We start from the raw sequence: 21,345 nt of genomic DNA, 5'->3' as shown, positions 1-21,345 counted from the left end.
GTTGTTTGAAGATGTGCCATTCTCACTGGGGTGAGGTGGTATCTCATTGTGGTTTTAATTTGCATCTCCCTTATTATGAGTGATGTTGAACATTTTTTCATAAGCTTGTTGGCCATCTGCATTTCCTCTTTGGAGAAGTGTCTTTTTAGCTCTTCTGTCCATTTTTTGATGGGGTTGTTTATTTTTGTTGAGTTTCGTCAGTTCTCCGTATAAGAAAATTCACACTTTTTAACAGACAAGAAACCCAGATTTCTTGTTCCATCCTATAATCTTTATACTCCAGAAGATAAGCTTATTAATGACATTAATTAATTGATTAATAAACATTAGATAATGAGGTGGGAAAAAGTATTCCTGAACCTTGGATTACTGAGACAAAGGAAGTCCAAGATACATCCGGGCTAGAAAATGATGAAGTGTCTCTTTATACTTTTATAGCAAAATGATAAAAGTAGAAAGAGCAGGTAGAATCAGTACCACTTGGTGAAGGGCGGAAGTGAACAAAGAGAAAAAGATTTACTCATTTTACTACCAAGCTCTTCTGCACGATGAATTTTTATGAATATACAATTAGCTTTGGCCCCAAAAAATAGACTTTTATCCAAAAACCATAAATCTCCAAGGAGAACAATTTATATAATACACATAAATATTTTGACAGATGGTACTTTGTAATCTGTAATCTTCATCTAAATGTTATTGCTCCTAATTCTCACCTGACTATTAAATGAATTGTCTTGGTTTGATACATGTTTCTCAATACCTTAAAAAAGAAATGAAAAATTAGCTTTAATCCATGTTGGCTCATGTGTACTGAAATGGAGATACCAAATCCTGTGCAGCTCATCAGAATTTTAGTGCTTGTGATACACAATTAGGATCAAATAAAAATACCAATCTAAGCTTTCTAATATATACATGTAATGCTATCATAAAGTTGAATTCCACATGACAGTGACACTTAGGAAAATGTTTTCTGGATTGATTAAAAAATAGAATAAACAGCAAATGATAATTATATTTCAAGCAGAAGCATGCATTTTGTCAACAACAATCTATTTGGTCTAATATTTATATAATACTCATTGCAATGCTATGAGACACATATTAATACAATCCACTGCTTGCAAAGTTAGAGAAAAGAGCATGAATTGTTCCATTTTTGTCAGACTTAAATTGTCTTTAAGACACCTTTGATATTTTAAATATCTCCTTTCCTTACACTGTGCAGGGGAGAGATTATGAGAAAAAGTTTTGTGAGTGTGTATGCACATATTGTTACAGTGTGAACTGGGCTGCCTGTCTGTGGGTCCTCATCCATGCGCCTAAAATTTAGTGGCACTGCAGGCACATACAAAAGGCTCAATAATGGGTTTATTTACAAAATGGGGAAAGGAAAAGGAACAAGCCAGAAAAAGAGAGAGAGATACAAGGTAACTGGAATATCTTACCAGCTCCGCTGACTTGGAGCTCTAGTAACAAACTAATTGATAGCACCCAGTCACAAGGCTCTGGTCCAGAGAGCTGTTGCCCCAGCAAGAGAGCACTGTAGAAAATGGCTCCCTATTTATCCCCCAGAGTCCCAGAATGCCTGCTTAGCTCCGCCCTTGGGTCCTCCCAGTTCTCTCCCTGGTACTGCTGGGAGTTGTAGTTTCCAGTCACTGGAGTAGGGGGTAGAGTCCAGAAAGCTGCAGTAGGTGGCGGAGTCCACAAAACTCTGCAGAGTTCCTTTAGGACATCCTTTTCCTTAACAATAGCAGTGTACAAATGCACACAGTCTGAAAATGGACACAGAACACTTATGCTTTGAACTGAAAGCCATAAACTGGATGGAAAGGAGTCATTATTACTTTTTTTTTTTGGTCTCACACTTCACATCCTGAGCTTGACCTTCACGGCAAGTCTATGAACTGTGAATGTCCTGTGTCAGATCTAAGGTAAAACTCAAACCTAAAAAACAAAAGCACTCAGAACTTTCCAACACATAACAACTGATGTAAGAAGTAGCTCAGCACCTCCACAACCAGGGGCTGTGTGGGAGTGTCTGACCCAGGACAGATTGGAAGGGATCCCAAAGCCCTGTGGACATAGATAGAATCAGTCCTGTAAAATTAGTCCCAACCCTGCTGCCCAGAGACACAAAGATACAAGTATTCATTTCTGATTACATAATTCTGGGTATCTTATGTATATTTTTAATTAATTAATTTCATTTATTTATTTTGCATAGAAAAACTAGGGTATAAGCCTGAGATGTGGAGTGTGAGAAGATTCACCAGAGAATTGAGTGGGGAGCAAAACAGGTGGAGTGACTGAAATACACTGCTGAGGGGAGCAGCAGGCAAGACAGGAGAGGTCTGCTGTGACAGGTGACAGATCCTTGGCCGGGGATGGAACTTACTCCTTAGGTGATAGTACAGTGAAAATAACCCCAGGGCCACCAGGAAGGACTTTCTTACATTTTGAATAAAGTAAATGCCCCCCGAATGATGTAGCCATTGAACCCCATGCTCCAAAGTGATTGTTCTCATTTAATAGGAGGATAATCATGTGATTGATTTTCTACTTTCTGTCTTTCTTTTTTGCCCCCAATGTCCATCTACTTATGGAGTGTAAATGACCTCTCACCTGCCCTCACTAGGAGAGTTCAGCAGAAATGTGAAGAGCAGTATTTCCTTCAAGGTTCTTGGAGACCCATCTCTGACACCTGAATCCACTGAAACTTTGTGGGAAAGTGCTGGCTGGTCCTGTAGCTGGAGAGTCAGAGCAGATCAAGTGAAGCCACAGCAGAATGTTCTTTAGAAAGACAGTAGTAATTTTTATGTTCAGACCTCTAAGATGGTTCCACTTGATATTTCAGAGATGTGAGAAAAACTGTATCATTTTAAAACATGATACAGATCACTTAAAATGATGATGATTTAACAAGTTCAAATCGTTGTTGAGTAATGGATAAGATGACATGTACTTATCAAAGCCCAATCTTAGAATCACAATGCTTTTGTTTATAACTGACAACTGACAGCACACATTATGAACCTGTTAAGCTTGCTAAATATAATATCACAGGGTAAGAATATGGGCTCATAGTCACACAAGTAGAAACATTCTTCTTTTTTGCAGAAACACAGGTGTTTATACCTTCATTACATTTGTATTATACATTTTCTAAACATTGTAAATACTTTGTAAGAGCTTAAATTTTATAAAATTTGTAATAAGATGACTTAATTTAATAGCATTTTACAATACAAGAAATAATGATGATGCCATTTTTGTAGTTAGGGGGGTCCTTTGTTTCACCAGAGCTCCCCTTTCAGCGGCACGCGGTGAGTTCTCAGGTGAGTTTCTCAACAAGACAGAGACTCAGTTAAATTGAAAGAGTGGGTTTATTAGGGAAAAGGACAGGAGTATCATACACTTGCATAGGCACAAGAGGGCAGGAAGATCTGCCCCAACAGGGACAGGTTTGCTGAGAGGCCACATGTTGCAAGCAGGCAGTCATAGGAGAGTGGCCTCCATTGAGGGAGGTCAGTGCAGAGAAGTCCCGGCATGGCACAGGTCACAGGCAGGCAGGAGGCTGCTGCTCTATAGAGGGAGAGAGTGGATGGAAAGAAGCACCTGCAGAGTCACAGGTGGGCAGAGGACCGCTACCCATGCTGGTGCAGAGACTGCCCTGATACAGACATCTTCTCTCTGGGAGGGGCCCACTCCTTATGAGCCTGGGTTTGTTGATTTTGAATAGAATCTGACAGGGACAGTAGATCCCACAATGGGCTCCATCTCCAGATCTGTATCTTTCACCTTTTGGGTCGTGGCTGTAGACACTGCCCTCAGCAGTCTGCTACCTGTTTGGATCTTCCTCTGTAATCCAGGCATTGGCACCTGAGGATTTTGATTTCTATGGCTATGTCAACAGCTATGCTAATCCCTCCTGCCCAACTCTCTGTGTGAGTCAGTCTTGTGATGTCTCCTTTCTATTCTTTCCTCCATCAGTTACATCATTGAGTCACAAATTCATTCAAGATTTAGTAGTCAAATTAAGTGATCAAGTTAATTTGAAATGTTATTCAGTGTCCCCCAAAGGAAACAATATAATACCAGCTTTAATGGACATTGATTCACAGCTGAAATACAATAAATTTCTAAAGCACAGACCTTAGTGCTGTATGGACCTTCTGCTTATTGGAATATAGAACTTGGAAATATGAAAATGTTTACTATAAAGAGAGGAACAGATAAGAGACAACTCATGTGAAATTTATATTCACAAATAAAATGACAGCAAACATCCATTATTCTCATTCTTTCCAATAACACTGAAAAACATCCATTATTCTCATTCTTTTCAACCACACATTGCAAAGTAATAGAAACACAAAGTTTCCCGAGTGAGGAGAAAGGTTGTTCCCAGCATGCCAACATCTGTCCTCAATCAACTTGTAGGTAACAACACCATGTCTTTTGTTCGATTCTGGTACCATAAATTAGTGTTGCTTGTTTTTGCAATGTATATAGTGTTGCATCAGGCAACACCACAATGATAAAGAGGAGTTGTGGAGCACAAAGCAGGACGCTGCTGAAGAGCAAGATGCTGGCCTTTTAGTTGATAAAATAGTCATGCACATCAGCTGTGAGAGGAGGGAGGCCAAAAAGAAAAGCAAGGGTGAAACTAGAACCATGCTCAGTCATCCATAGTATCGGCACCTGTGAGTCTGCCCTCCAGACACTTCCCCTCTGCTTGATGACTCAGTATTGTAGCTGAGATCAAACGACCTTCCCCAGTCAGAGTTTCCATCTTAACAATAAGGCTTTCCACTGCTCAGCTTCTGGCGTCCCTTGTCGTAGCTGCTTGGGGCGTTCCCGGTCACACCCTGTGAATCACACCCTTCCCAGGGTGATCAAGCTTCCTGCTCTGGGTGGATGTGAAAGGCACCAAGTAAGGTTTGACCCCTAAGACTGATTGACTGGGCAGTTCTGACTTTCTATAGGAATGCAGAATTGCAGGTAGCAAAAAGCATTGCCAAACTGGCTGTTTAGGATTAGCAGACCCATAATATAGCTTAAGTTAATCTAAATTTTCATGTGTTCTGCCTGTCTTCCTCATTCTCCCAAGAGTCCTCTGAGACTCATCTCCACCTTAAGGAAGCTGACAAGCTGGATATAAATTACAGTGGCAAGTGGCTTAAATGCACAGATTAACTGAAATCAGTTGGGGTTCAGTTTGAATACTGGATTCACATCCATTTCACCAATAGCAAGATGGAAAGTCATGGTTACCTCCAGGAAATTTTGAGATACTCAAAATCTAGGAAGGTGAGTGTGGGAAAACTATGCACCCCTCTCTAAACTTTTGTGGTTTTCTTCAGACAGGTTTTTATAGACAAGTCTATCACTGATCCAGATATCGGTGAAGAGTGGATTTCTAGTGAACTATTACCAATTAGGAAGCATGGATGGATGGATGGATAACAGTCTGTAAGTCCAGTATCAGCAAGAAATAAACCTATCAAGATGATCAATGCCTCCAATGACTTTGTTTGAAAACATTTATTACACCAATCATGTCTGAATTGATCATACTAATGTGGAAAATATTTATTGATGACTATAACAATGTGACTTTAGTGAGGGAACCCACAAGGTAGATGAGACATACAATGAAGACAGCTAATGCTCACATCAGGATAAAAATACTGGTTTCTATTAACTCCTGCCTTTTTGCTTCTATTAACTCCTGTCACTTTTTCTTTTGAAATGATTATAATTTGACAGAAAGTAGCAGTCATACAGGTCAGGGAGCTTACTTTTCTACAATATTAAAATTTTGCATACCTAGAGCACATACCAAAAAGAGGACATTGGCATTATTATAATCACATTTCATCATTTGCAATCACTTTTGCAAACATCATGAGCTTGAGTATGTTTACAGTTAAAAAAAACACAATAATGATTTCATCCTTTCCTTTATTTACAGTTAGATATTAATGAGTTTGTTCAAAAGCAGCGAATGCTAGCATGTACTGCTCACACAACACAACCTAGCTTCAGGCGAGTGTGCCTATATTTGCCAGTGAAGAACGTTGGCTTCTACTATTTTAGTGGTGTGAACTTTTATAACACACCAGCCATTAGCATGTGCAATACTGTCTTTAGTGTGAAGAACACACCATTACAGAAGCTCTAGGAAATCACTTATATTTTGCTAACTCTAAACATTCTTATGGCAGAGTGAACACCCCTGCCACTTTTACTAATTGAGTAGCTGACAATGTTTTAATTTCTAAAATGTTACCCAATATCTTTGAATTTATGCTATGGATTTAGAATACTGCATTGCTCTTTTAACATATGTTCTCATGTCATAGCTGTATTTCAATGGACAGTTACATATTCAATCAGGGATAATGACCAGACACTATTACACAAGAAAATTTCATTTTTTTGTATGAAATTAAAAGCACCAAGACAAGTACTTTTCAGCAAGAGAAATAAACAGGTAAAATTAAAACCAAAATGACAGTCACTTTTGCTCCAATTTCAGGAATAACGCATAACTCATTCAGACCCCAAGGGAAAACTACATATATATATATATATAAGCTCTTTCTTCACCCTTGGCACACAGTTTCAGCTAACTTATAAATTGAACTATTTGACGAGAAAGAGCATCCAAATAATGGGGCCCAGCTGTAACAATACTTTGAATAAAACTGACATTTGCCACTTGGGTATTGTAGCACAGGGTGTATAAAGCCACAAGAAAACACATAACTTGCGTCAACGTGCCTTCATGTCTCTCCCTGTGCACATCTGTTCCCACTGACAAGCCCATCACGTGAAGCGGCAGCGAGAGCTCCTGTCAGAGCAGCAAAGAGCTGGTTTGCTGCACTGTGGCTTCTCCACCTCTTGCAGCTGGAAACAGCCTCTGTGGTGAGCTGTTGGGTGAGCTTGGGGTTCTCATTATCAACTAACACATTGAAGATGACAAGTTGGTTACTTCCTGTTTTTTTTTTTTTTTATAATGTAGTAGTTTATTTTTACATCACTTGTGCCTTTTTCCATCTCAGTTGTGATCCCCGTGGGCTTCCCACCACTTCACTGAGCCATCACCATAGAAAGCTCAGTGCTTTTTACTAAGCATCACTGAAATTGTGCTGAGCCTTTTTTTTTTTCTCTTTATCAGGCAAATCCATCTGTTGTGAAGCTCTACTGTCAAATTGTCTGATTATAAAATTTAGGCAGAAAGAAAAGGCTAAGGAAGTAAAGCCTCAAGAATTGTAAGAAAAATCTTTGTTGGTGATTGAAGTCAATTTTGTCCATTTTTTCTACTCCAGTACAGACTGCATTTTAAAACACTTTGAATGTGTCTAACAATATTTAAATACCTCCTGGTGCTCTAGAACCATGTTTAACAATTATCTTGCCTTCTCAAAAATATGATTATACTGACAAGATTTACTTTGAAGTACCACAACAGGTCTTCCTGGTGGCAAAATGGGTTAAGTCTCAGCATGATAAAGCTACTGGCAGCCATTGCAGCACTAGCTTGAGACCCAGCCAGAGAGCTGACCCACATGGCGCAGCAGACCTCTACTGTCTTGCCTGCTACTCTCCTCAGCGGTGTGTTCCTCTCCCTGCTCTGTTTCTGGTGAATCTTTTCATCCCCTGAACCTCTGGCCTACACTCCAGCTCTTATATGCATAAATGAATGAAATAAATCTTAAAAAGAAAGAACTAAAACATCTTAAAATTACAGAATATCTCTTTCCAAGCATAGAGGTTTTCTTATATAATCTATTTCAACAATGTTTTTTCACATTTTTCCCTTTGTATTATTTCCTATGTTGCTGATATTTGTTTTCATTGTATTCATTTACTGCTAGACATAGTTAGTTAAAAATGAAAAAATCATGGACAGCAATGTATAATTATATCAATTTTTAGATAAATCAATAATTTACATAGTTGAGGTCCTCACTATGGGAAATCTTAGATATTCACTCTTTTCACTCTCATGTATTTTTCAGATCTGGATAGTCTTCTTACAGATACAGTAGCCACTAATTTTGCAATCTTCAGCATTTGTTCGTCCATTTCTTACATGTAGGCATTTGTTTCTAGCATTTGTAACTGTAGGAAAATAAAACCTAGAAGAAAAAATAATTTCCATTAAAGGTTGAATTTGCAAACAGAATATTTGTATTTTTAAAATCGACACTATTTTAATGCCCTCTATGAAGCAAAAATGCAACTTTCTAAGTTCTTCATACTGCAAACAACAATTAATTTGTGTCTTCCAAATTTCAGTATTATCTCTGGAATTTCTGTGGTACCAACTTAATTCTGATAAATCTCCATAACCTCAGGAAATTTCAATGTCTTCCATTGTCACTGAGATTTACAGATTGCTTTTACACTTGCATTAATACACAAATGCAAAACACATTAATAATCGACTCTTTTCTGAAAAATACATGGTAATTCCTGAAGGAGGGTGTGTGGCCACTATATGAAACTGCATTAGAGATGAAGTGCAGTCACTGAGAACTGTAGGCAAATCTGAAGCATTAGTTGAATATGGAACTTGTTGGAAAATCATTTTTACTTAGAATTATTGGAAAGTAGTATGCATATTATAGTCATAAGATCTCATAGGATAAATCATATATTTAAATTAGCTTTTTATACTTGAAGATTTGACATTAATTTATTGTTAAGATTCAATAGAGAAAAATAGAAGATGCAACAAATGAGAGATCGTATCTTCACAGAGTTTTTCTGTGTAGCAGATACCCTCCACATATTGCAATTCAATGTTGAGTTATTTTTTGTAACTACCCTAGATGGTAGGTTCTCTTATTCACCTTATTTTGTAGAAGACATAATAGAAACTGTAACATAAATTGTTTGAGTAACATTGAAAGGGCAAACAAGCCATTAGCCCAGACACTGTCAATCCTGTGCTGTCAATTAGTCACCACATTACACTACGTAAGTAAAGACAGGAAGTCTGGGTGTTAATATTTCAGCATTTCCCAGCGTCTCACAAAACCAGCCTCTACAAATAATTGTGATCTACCTGATATCACTGGGAGTCACAAAAAGATGTATTTGCAGTAAATGAAGTGAAATTTCAAAACAAAGGAGTTAGGTTTAGAAAGATAAAGTATCAATTATAAGACACAAAACATAAAGCAAATATGGAAATGAACTTCAAATGATAACTACAGTGAATCAGCATTTCACTTCATAAACCGTGCAATGGAGAGTTTCATTTTATATTGACTGCTACAAACATGTTTTTGTGCTGTATTTGGAATATATATGTGTATACTAAAACAGAGTTTAAAATACTGTTTAAGTTGGAGTTGTTGATCGAAGAGATATAATCTTGGAAAACAACTCTTAGGAGAGCAACATCTTTTTTCAAAGACATTTCTTTTTTGTTGCACAATTATGACTAAGTTCCATGAACATATCAGCAATACTAATTGTTCTTGACTTTAGCACACCCAGACAAACTGATCATAAATTGAAAATATAAAAACCCATTTAATATCCCTAACTTCCTGAACATGGTATCTTAATCTCACCTCCCTTAACAAGTTCAGAACATTCACAGTAGCCTACAGCTCTGAAAATCATCTAACACAGCCTCATTTAGAAAATGTTGAATATCCTACACAATTTGCTGAGGCTGTACTGAAAAGGGCTAAGAGTTGGAGGCGCATGGGTGTTGACCCTTGGACGGCCTGGCTGAGTAGGAGCTGACCACATCTTGAGTGTGACACCAAAATCAGCCAGGAAAAGAACAAAACTAAAGATTCAAAGTCCAGTTTCTACCAAATGCCTGTGATTTTCCAGGCCACAATAAAACTGAAAAATCTTAAGGCAAACCAATGTAAGTTATGAGCTAGCTGTGATAGATTATAACACAGAGTGAGTACATGGGACCTGGTATTGAGACATCAATTATGCATTATTCAGAGTGATTGCATTGTTTAAAGTCTTCACCCACTACTACATGTGTAGTCTGATAAAGTGACTAACTGCTCCTTCATCATACAGTAAATAGTTGCTAAAATACTCCAAGAATGTTTTATAGGGATTTTTGTTTTTATAAGTCATAGTAAGAGGTTATTATTTTAATATTCAAACCATTTATTTGGCTAATTTTATCACTAATAGTGAGAAAGTTTGTTTTTGTTTTTGTTTTTTTTTTAACCACCACATTCAATTATTAATGGTCTGACTTCACATCTATGAGAAAGTCCATGGTGGAAATTTTGAAAATATTATCAATGTGCAATGGATCTCAAACTCTAGTATATTTTATAATTTACTGAACTTTTCCAGAATTGAATTTGCTGCTTTCCTCTCTAGGTAGCCTAATGAAATCATCTGAGGTGAGTCTGGAAACCTTTGTAAGAAAATATGCATTGGGATGAAAAGTGTCCCCTGAAATACATGTCCCCCCAGAGACTCAGAATACAATGTGACCTAGAAATAGATTCTTTGTAGATAGGGGTTGGGATAAAATCTTGCTGGATTGGGTTTAAATACTTATATTTCATTCTCATAAGGGAGAAATGTGCAGAACAAGAAGCAGACTAAAAGCAGCATGAAGTCAGAGGGGTAGATTTTGGGGTCACCAGGATCCCCAGGCAGCATCTCTGTGACCCAGGTCATTTAACATCTTCCATTTTCATTTAAGTTTATTTTATTTCCTTTATGTTGGTATTTTGGTAAATAATGTCTATACTACATATAGTCCAGCAAATTGTCATTCAACAACAATCACAAAATTTACTCTAGAAAATTTCAGCTAACTCTTTAAAATAAAAAGAATTTCCAAAGGAGTTAAATCTACCAATAACTTCTCTTTAGACATTTGCTTTCTCAATTAAATAAAGTATTTGCTTTAAACCATACAGTTTTGATCTTAATGCAAAAACAAGTACCATTCTTGGAAACAACTACAAAGGGCATTGGGTGAGGCCTAGAGTGGGAAAAAGATGTTCAAGAAAATGTTTTTGGTAGTCCACATCTTGGAGTAAAGAAAACTACAACTAAATTGACAACTCTGATACACTTCTGAAATCTTTGCATCTGTATCCAACTGCCTTCTAATAAATAGCAGAACAGGAATACTCCCATCATAAAATTAATGAGCAATCACAACGAGGCATGAAAGTTACATATTTAGCCTTGTACTGTCTTCTTTCACTTGTTTTTCCATTCATCTTGTCTTTTACTGGTCCATATGACTACACCTGCTTTATAGTCTAACTTCTGATTACATGTGTCCAGTCAATATTTATATTTGGAGGAAAATAAGAAATTTCTGGTTTGGAATTTTAAAACAATAAGAGACTTACTGGTTTGGGATGTAATCTGTGCCATCGAGCCAAACCCAACTTTGTCGTTCGCTGTTGTAGGATAAACTGAGGAAATATTTTGCTGTCTGCATATCACACTGCATCTTTGACAACTGCATTAAAAAATTCTGCAAAGAGAGGAAAATTAATCTGAAAGGAGAACCTGCCCTGAGCAGGAGAGCATAATTGTTTAAATATCTTAATTTCATTCATCAACTTCCCTTTATAATCTCTGTAAATGCATATATTTGCTAAGAATGTGGAATGATAAACTTTAGGCTTTTTGTTTTTTTTTTATAAACCTTGGTTTCTTTGATTGTCAACTGCTAATAACTCTTATTCATGAGTATATATTTTTTCTATATTACATCTTAGTGACTTTCTTTGGTGTGGGGTTGTGAAATTATGCAATAAATCTCATAGGTAGAGTCACTTAGAGCAGACAGAAAAAATTGAATAACATTTATGAATGTAAGTGACACACAGTGACACATGTCCAAAGATTGAAAAGAATCAAAGGAGAAGAAATAGCAGAAGTTTTATCAGGTCTCGGTGAGCACAGAATGTTTTCATAGGTTTGCCTAATAAATTTAACTCTGAGAAAAGAGAACAGTTATTCAAGAGAAGAAATTTTGGGTGAGAGGAAGAGGAGACATGAAACAATGTGAGAAATAGAAATGAAGAACCTCAGGGTCCTTCATGAGTGCAAAGAAGCTCATGGCCATTGAGCCCAGGAGGCTGCCCCAGAGCAGGGGTTGGGGGGTCTCAGTGGAGGAGGAAACCAGGTTACAGGCAGGAATCAGGTTTTAAATTTACTTAAATGCATTGCTTACACCTTATCCTAAGTGCTGACAAAGTTGAAAGGTATTATTAAAATTTACATTCTAAATTACTTTGCATTTCAGAGCTTTGTGACTCATATAAAAGGTGTTTGAGAGGAACATGAATCTTGTGTGATTTCTGTCGTTTTTAAATTATCCAATGCAAAACTCATTAAAATTTAAGAAACAAAATCTTATCTTTACCATCACTTCTTGAGTGTCCACTTTAACAAAGCTTGAATTTAAACCAGTGCAATATCCAGGACATTGTTCCCAAAGAAACGTCATTTTTGACAAAAAGTAGCAGTTAACTCCACGCTGATACCAGTTAGTTGAACAAATAGGATATTTCAAAACTATTAAAAAGGAGAATATTCATGAATCCCTTCCTCCAGTGCAAGTCACATAGTAAGTTTACACAACAAATCTACACTTTACAAACAGAACACATTTGTTTTAAACTACATTTGGGAGCTTTTTAATTTAAGGTTAGATTTATCGTACATTAACAATTCATCTCATTGAAAACATTTTGACCTTTAAGATTCATAATATTGCATAAGAGAGGCATTGTTTTAAATCACAAAATCAGAACTATATCAGGAAACACACCCCAAATATATACATGTAGTTTCTAAAAATGTTTAAGAGAAAAAGAAACATAGGTCCCTATGGAGGTGTCCATGGAGGATCACACCAAGACAATAATAACTAACAATAATAGGTTCATCCTCTCCCCAAAATTATGAACCAGAAAATCTCAAGGACTCCTACTATAACATCCCCTAATGGAAATTGGTTTTGCTGAAATTGTGTTCCCTTTGCCAATAACATTGGCCCACCCTTTGTCATTAACCCTTGAATATCCTTTCTGTTTGCTAGACAGGACACTGCTCAATCCATGAATCATATAATAAAACCAATTAGGAATTTATAATTGTTAATTTTATATTTTACAATAGATGACTCCTGACAAGTACTATTGCTACGTGCAGATTCCACTTTCATCTCTTGCAAGTGTACAGCAGAATATCAAGCAAAGTAATAGCTACAAGATGAATTCTCTCTGCTATCAATAAAATTATGACCAGAGGCTTCCAAAATTACCTGTTCCATATGCTTCCTTGTTGCACAAACTATTTCCTAGATGCCCATCTGCACCAACTGAATTCTGATTCACTGGAATGGATTCAGAAAGATCATTTTTAAATTCAAAGAGAAAAATTAATTGGAAAACCCTGTGTACCAAAATTTTACTATTTAGTAAATATATATATATTTAAAAAAAAAACCTAAAACATCACTTGTATTGAGGTATGTGCACAAGGTCCCTTGAGCTTCCCCTAATGGAAAGTGGCTCTGCAGAAATAACCTCCTTATACTTTGGCCAGCAGCTTGTCCCACCCTTTTTCTGTCTTTAAAACCCCTCCTTTGTATGTAAGCCCCTGCAGATCCTTTCTACATCCTAGCCAGGATGCTGTCCAATTGAAGAGTCATGTAGTGATCCAGTTAGAAATGTATATTTAGTAATCATATTGTTAACAATACATTTGACTGTATGAGAGGTACTTGGTCTCACAAGTAGATTCACTTTCACATGTACTCTCAGGTGTATGTATCAAGCCAAAGAACTGATGTAACAAGTGAATTCTCAGCTACTACAAATAAAATCATGACCCAGACACTTGTAAAGTTACCTTTTTTATTCCCTTCATTGTTGCAGGTGTTATATGAGCTCTGAATAACTGAAGAGAAATCAGAAAGATTGTTTTTAATCTCAAAGACAAAATTAATTGGACAATCCTGTTTCCCAAACACTATATTTACCTGAGAAAAACAAAAGTGATTAGTGAAACATCACTTGCACTAAGGGTAACAGAGATATAAACATTAGAATTAAACTGTAATGTGACAAATTCAGCTAGAAATTGTATAGAAGATGGAAATTCTAGTAACAGTGCAAGCAAGCTTTTTACAGAGCAAATAATTTTCAAAAGAAAAGCAGGAAAATGTCTTATAAATATGAAAGTTGACAAATTGACAAATATGACAATTGACAGACATTAAATGAAGTTCATGATATACTTTAAAATGAACAATTTTTGTATATTTGTAAGACATCATATTCAGTCTCTCTAGAGATTATTTTACTTGATCAAGGAATAGAATGAATCAAAAACTTCAGTATTGTCACCAGAGTTTTCAAACTATGATGTGGATTTCTATTTTATCCAGTGACTTACACTTGTACGCCAAGAACCCAACAGCTGCAAGCAACGCCAGGCAGAGGAGCCCCAGAATCACGGCAAGGACTCTCCATGAAGACGAAGGAGTAGAAAGACCTAGAAAAGAGATAAATAAGCCTGTGATATCAACTGTCTCTGCCTGAATTCAGCTTCTTTTTTAGGTGTAGTAAACTATGCAACACAGCTCACACCTAAAAGAAGGGAAAGCAAGATAATTTACAAAGTCATAATTCATTTTGTGTGAGAAAGCACAATTCAAAAGTAGTATGTTGAACTGAATTCAAAAGAGGACAACACCCTGTCTCTGTGGAAAGGCAGAACAGAGTCTACTTCACTTGTTCAAATCAGAGTAGGAAAAGAGGCAGCCATGAATCACTGAAGAATTTCAACAAAGTCTCTGAGGGGAAGAACAGGCTATTTTAAGTTTAGAATCCCTTATATGTGTAGAGCAAGTTGTGTTCGTTTTCTTGCTAGTAGAATCTGTTGGTTTCTACTGGGTTCTCGTGGAAAGAGAAGAGAATTTCAGAAGAACTAAGAGACCCCATCTGTGGCACAGTTCATGTAAGGTACTGCCAACATTTGTGGGTGTAGTGTGTATATCTGGGGACAAAGCCTGCCCTGATGGTTAAGGTAAAAGTCATGCATGGCTGTCTCTGAGTAATAAACATCATATCCACCAGGTGCCAGAAAGTCTTAATTTGAGGACCATGATGAAAACAAGATGCCTCTGGAAAAGGAATAATAAAACTTCACTCCCCACTACAGCAAGCATAAAACTAGTGTTCCTTTAATATACTTCTGGTTGTTTTGTTTTCAGTAAAACTTTTCTATAAAAGTTTAATAGTAATTACATATATTGGCAAGTTGAACTGTTCGTTAGAAATAATTTTTAATTCTAATAATTACAGGCATTCTAGTGGGAAATATTTTTAATTAAAATAAAATAGGTCAAATTTGTGATCATATGGTAATTACATAAGTAAATCTCATTAATCTTTTGATAATTACATAACTAAAATACGATAATCTGAGGCACCGGCAAAAAATAATAAATCATGTTAGACAAACTCGTGAATATCCATTTTCTACATAAGTCAAAATAGAATTACTATATTAATTCTAATCATTCACATGTAGATTTTAAATATTTGACAAATGCAAACTAGAAGCACTTAAAACATAAAGGAAAGCAAATTTCCAATTTCCAATGTTGTCAAATTTCCCATATTCATGTCAGGAATGTTAACATAAAAACAAGACACTTCAAAAAGATACAATTTAGTTCTTTATGCTGGTTCATAAATATATCAAGAAAACAAGAAAAAAATAATCCTCACGTCCAAGCAGGAATAAATATGAACATATCTAAACATTTTCCCTTGGTTATTATGCTCCCCGAATAAACATATACATTGATATTTTAAAATTTCAGAAAAAAAGTTAAATAAAATAATTCTATCAATAAATCTTTGACAAATCAAAAAAACTTTGATTCAACATTTATAATACATTAAAAAATTATAGTTGATAAAGAAAAGCCTTAATGTGTCCCCATTGTTATTTATTTCTCTGCCTTAGAAGACAAATATTTAAATTGTATGTATATGTGAACATCATAATGAATAACCTTGCATATAATCTTTAATAAATTTTTAAGAAGACATGTAGAAAGCTCACAAACCTTTATGCCGATGATTTGATAAATCCTTTTTCTTAAATCTTTCAACTTCTTGCCTTCTCTGGGGATGACCATGGCATTGATGTTGTGTTTTAGCATAAGTTACTTCACTCATAACTGTAAAGTATAAGGTGGCAATAAGTACAGCTAAAATATACTTTCAAAGAATAAATTGAGAAATTAGGAAGTATAAGTGGTGCTGGATAAAATATTATTGGAAATTAATTCAAAGATTAGTAAACTGAATGTAATCCTAAACATGAAAATAATTGAGTGGGAAAAATATGAATGCTATTTAATATACTTCAATATTTTTGTGGCACATAAATTATAAAACCCTTAAGGTAGTCTACTTGCACTTATGAATCAAATACAATAATAGATCTTCTATATAAGTGATGAAAAATGACATTACTGATAAGTCAAAATGCAACTGATGAGTGTTCCTTTATTGACATCCTTGGAATAAACTTCATTTGCACAGCTTGGAGTTCAGGTCCCTCCTCACCCTCTTGTGTTCTTACTTTTTAGTCTCTCCTTTATTCCACCTTCCTCCACAACTCCAATATAACAGATATTCATCCTTCCTGAATACTTTTGTTTCAAATTCATCAGTTTCAATTTTGTTTTGCTCTTATTTTTGCTCGTTATAATTTTCTATTTTATTTCATATACTATTCATAAGTCATCTTTAATAAAACTAGCAAATCCTTGAATAAAAAAAAACACTTCAATAAAAAATTTCTTCCAACTTTTTTCTCACACTTTATTTTTAATTGTCATGAAAATTATCTTATATTATTGTGATGTCATTAAAGTCTCCCCATTCAATTATGAAATCAATGCTATATCTCACTACGCTTTGTTTTGAAAAAATTGCTTGTTTGATTTCTTCATACACTATGAAAAAAGTTAATTTAGCTTCAAAGTTATACTGAATGAAGCCTAGTTCAGCTAAAATTTATAAAATATTTTTTCTTCATTACAACATTTTACAAAATTTGAAAGGAATCAATGTGAAGTATTATTTTCTCACTGGATAGATTATAGACCCAAGTACCTATCATCAAAAATCACATTTTATGGCTTGTTTCTATGCTTGGAATGTATTTCATATTACTAACAATTCTAAAGTGACATAAAATGTCATATCAAGTAATTACAGTACAATTATAATAAAATTAACTTTAAAACTCGAAAATAGTTTCTTTAAGCTCACACATAGTTTACTCTCCTGTCAACTCCCTTTTTAAATACTACTTTCTTGCCATTTTCTCTATGTCCTTTTTCCCTATCTGTAAGCCATATTTTCAATCTCTTTTTTTTTACAAATCACATACATTCTAGGTATAAATCTTGAAAATTCAATATACAAATGTATAATGTGTAGCTATACATATATGTATATAACCACACATTTAAGTGTATATGCCTTTAGTTTCCTTCAATCTCATTTCCCTCAAAATTCTGAAAAAAAAAAGAAACACATATTGAGAAATAAAATAAATATCTGGGAAATTATAATTACCTGAAATTTTTGAAGAGCGCGTATATAATATCTTGGAGAGAAGTGGATGTTCACTCTTATTAAAGAAGTTAGTATTTAAAAATTTCGAAAGACCATGATACACGTCTAGAGCCTAAACAAAAGATAAAAAAAGAAAAAAAATGCAAAGGCTAATAATGCTTTGGTCTCTCCTATGAGAGACTCTGATAAGAGACCAGAGTTCGAGAAGTAAGAGAGCTCTGGATGTAACCACACAGGAAGCTCTTCTACTGCTGCTCAGCTTAACTCGGTATCATCTCTAGATAGGATCTTTCTTCACCTTACCTACATTGCATAAGATACCCACCATATTTCCATAATTAGGCACTCCCTTTTAAACGATCTTTGTATTATCACAGATCTGTGTGAGCATCATCCACTATTAAGAAAGCAGTTTCATATATTGTTAATTTTCATGTATTGTATAAAATTCTCAATTCAATTAAAATCCAAATAAATCCTTCACTTTCTGATGTCTCTTGTTGATCCTTTCAGTTCTAGAGTAGGTGCTGTATTTCATTGCTAGAAGGTGCGCATGGACCTGTTTCTGACCCCTCCACCTTTCTTGTTAATGGACAGCTTATCAGTTCTCAAGAATCATTCCTATTAGTCATGTCACAGAAGAAGCCAATAATAATAATCGATGAGCTATTCACATTCATATCAAATTAGCTTCATACAATTTTATGCTTTGAATGATAGAAAACATTTAAAACTTTTCAAATTATACACTGTTTTAGCTTAGGTTATTTTCAATTTGTATTTGTTTTATCCATTAATATGTCAAATATTTTAACTAATTAATATGGATTATTTCTTCATCATCTGTTAGAAAACATGCATTTTTGAAGCTACTAATAGAAAATATATTCACAATATTAATGTGAATTAAAGTATCCATTGCCCTTATAAAATTGAATAATAAATTTAGGTATAAAGGTAAATATACTAACGTTACATCTAAGGAATTGGGAAAACTTTATAAACAAACATGGTAAAATAGATTTCAAATGTAGAAACATTTTAACTCAAATATTTAAACTTCTTCTGAATTTTTAAGATTATTAATGAAAACAAACTGGTAGTAAATATATCCAGTTAATAAATATAAGTAATTATAAATGCTGTTGTATACTAGAAGCCAGAAACCCAACACTGGCAGACTTTTAACTATTAATAACAAAGTCCCTCTAAGTCACTATTCCTTTAAGAAAGAAGAAGCAGAAAAAAACTACTCTGAACTATATGCAGTGTTCTAACAAATGTTACCTCTATTATAAACAAAGAAAAGGGGTCTTCCTAGGGGTGCAAGGGGTTAAAGTGCAGCACTATGAAGCTAGCCAGAGCCACTGTGGCAGGAGTTTGATCGCTGGCCAGGGATGTTACCCAGATGGGCAGCAGACCTCTTTCCCTGCTGCTCCCCTCAGCAATGTATCTTCAGTATGCTGATATCCTTGTTTGTGTGAGGAGGACAGGAACAATCACAATGATTGAATCCATCTGTTCTGCTCCCCACTCTATCTCTGTAAGCCTTCTCACTGCCTCTGAACACCTCTAGCCTATATTGCAGTTCTTGAATCATAATAAATAAAACTTTTTTTATAAAAAGACAGAAGGTAAGCTCCAAGATGCAGTTAATATAATTAATCATATTTTTAAAAATTGTTTGGATAGAAATGATCTGTGCCATTGAAGTGTTGAATGCTATTAGACCAATACTTGAAAATTTTATCTAGTGCTTATTCTCTTTTACAGAATTCTTTATTGGAAATCAATTAAAATAAAATGTAAGCCTGAAAAAGTAGATCTTTGTTAATAGTTATTCACCAAAATAGATTTTGTAACTCAACAAGAAAATCAGAAATATTACATGTAGTATAATGGGAAAAAAATTTTAAATGATTAATTAACTCAGTATAAAATGATGAGGTCATGAAAGAACTTGATAAATGATTCAAAAGTATGAAAGTATTTATGAAGAGTTTTGTTTGTTAATTTAGTCATAGTAGTAACTAAAATTATAACGAGAAATTAGTTGCCCATGTTGAAAAGGCATCTACTGTCATGAACAGATAATCACTTTTCTTACATATTTTCAATGTTCTTAGCAACAAAAGCACACACACACACTTAGGCAAATCTACACTCATTGTTTATTATTTGTAGTTAATTACAACATGATTGAAGAAAAATGTGGTAAGATATGACTGCTTTATGTTATTAAGGTTTGTTTTATGGAACAAATTATGGTTTAACTCATCAAAGTTAGTGTGCAAACTTTTGTTATTGGGTAAGTTGTATAAATGACAGTTCTAACAAGATGTTGGATAGCATCCAATAGATTTTCATTATTGTTTTGATACTTAAATCAATAATTTCTAAGAACAGGGTACGTTTAATATCTTCAGGAGGAATTATATTTTTTTGTCCTTTTTCAACTGTGTCAAATATTGGTTCATAAATTTTGAACATTGCCATTGCATTCATAACATTGTGATTATTATAATTATATACATGAATTTGGCTTTATATATACGGATTAAGTCAATTTACGTGTGCTTGTGTATGTGTACATATAAGTATATGTATAGTTATATATGTGTATGTATACATGTGTATCATCAATATATTTATTTTAAATCACTTAGGACTTAACAACTATTACATAGAAAATGATATCTAAATGGACAATAATGTCCAGCACTATTAATCAGAAAGATTTTCCTTTAATGCCAGATTTAAGTTATAATTATATCAAGAGCTGTACTTTAACAAAAGTCGCTTTATTGGCATAAAGCAAGCAAAAGGAATCTAAAAACTATCACTTGGATATTTACTGGGGTAAATTAACTTTCTACAGGGATTTGACCATTCTTAAAAAGATTATTGATTTTTTTTCTGTTGTTAATCATTCTTTAGTCTTTTATCTGTGATGCATGATGAAAATAACTTTCCAAGTTTTGATGTGATTTTGATTTTGCTTTAGGTGTTTTATGCTATGCCAGATTTTCCCATTTTTACATTTATTGTATTTAAATTTTTAGAATAATTAAGAAGTCTTTCCCCAGAAAGTAGTGACTGCCATTTTCTTTCCATACATATTTCCTTAATATTTTAAGATCCAATTTTAACCTTGTACATATGATTATCCAGATGTCTCCAGAACATCTATTATGAAGCCCATGTTTGACAATAATACTTTTTCAAATTTAAATTTCTGTATGTAGTTGAGACTGCTTTTGGCCTTTACATTCTATTCCATTGTCTATCTATTTCTGTATTACCAGTCACCAAACTTTTCTTTATGGGGGACTTTAAAGTTTGTTTAAATATTAAGTTAAAAATTAATATTTAATATAGGTGACATATGATACATATATATCAAATAATATATGGTACATATTTGATCTTTAATGTTAAAATATTTATTTAAAGATTTATTTATTTGTGCATACAGAACTGGGGTACAGGCCAGAGGCTCATGGGAGGTGAGAGGCTTCCCCAGAGACAGACAGGGGAACAGAACAGGCAGATCGACCGAAGTACACTGCTGAGGGGAGCAGTGGGCGGGTCAGGAGAGGTCTGCCACCTCACGTGGTCACCTCCGGGGCAGGCGGGAATCGAACTCATGCGGAAGCGGCTCTAGATTCTCAGTGCTTTGCTTTAACCC

General features: G+C 34.7%; 1 protein-coding gene across 1 annotated transcript in view; it reads right to left on the bottom strand.

Annotated features, from left to right (window-relative positions):
* Positions 1-21,345, bottom strand: part of LOC101627204 — a 171,028-nt gene that overhangs the window by 37,650 nt on the left and 112,033 nt on the right. The window contains exons 19-25 of the mRNA XM_012732343.1: positions 17,658-17,769; positions 16,133-16,246; positions 14,449-14,547; positions 13,313-13,384; positions 12,410-12,561; positions 11,385-11,512; positions 8,053-8,153 (exon numbers count right to left, since the gene is read on the bottom strand). Coding sequence (XP_012587797.1) covers positions 8,053-8,153; positions 11,385-11,512; positions 12,410-12,561; positions 13,313-13,384; positions 14,449-14,547; positions 16,133-16,246; positions 17,658-17,769 — 778 coding nt within the window. The remainder of the gene's footprint in view (positions 1-8,052; positions 8,154-11,384; positions 11,513-12,409; positions 12,562-13,312; positions 13,385-14,448; positions 14,548-16,132; positions 16,247-17,657; positions 17,770-21,345) is intronic.

Source organism: Condylura cristata, unplaced genomic scaffold (assembly GCF_000260355.1).
Source record: "Condylura cristata isolate star-nosed mole 26May11 unplaced genomic scaffold, ConCri1.0 scaffold00034, whole genome shotgun sequence".
In the NCBI taxonomy this organism is placed as follows: Eukaryota; Metazoa; Chordata; class Mammalia; order Eulipotyphla; family Talpidae; genus Condylura; species Condylura cristata.
Note: the sequence above shows the minus strand (reverse complement) of the source record. Positions and strands in the feature narration are given on the sequence as shown.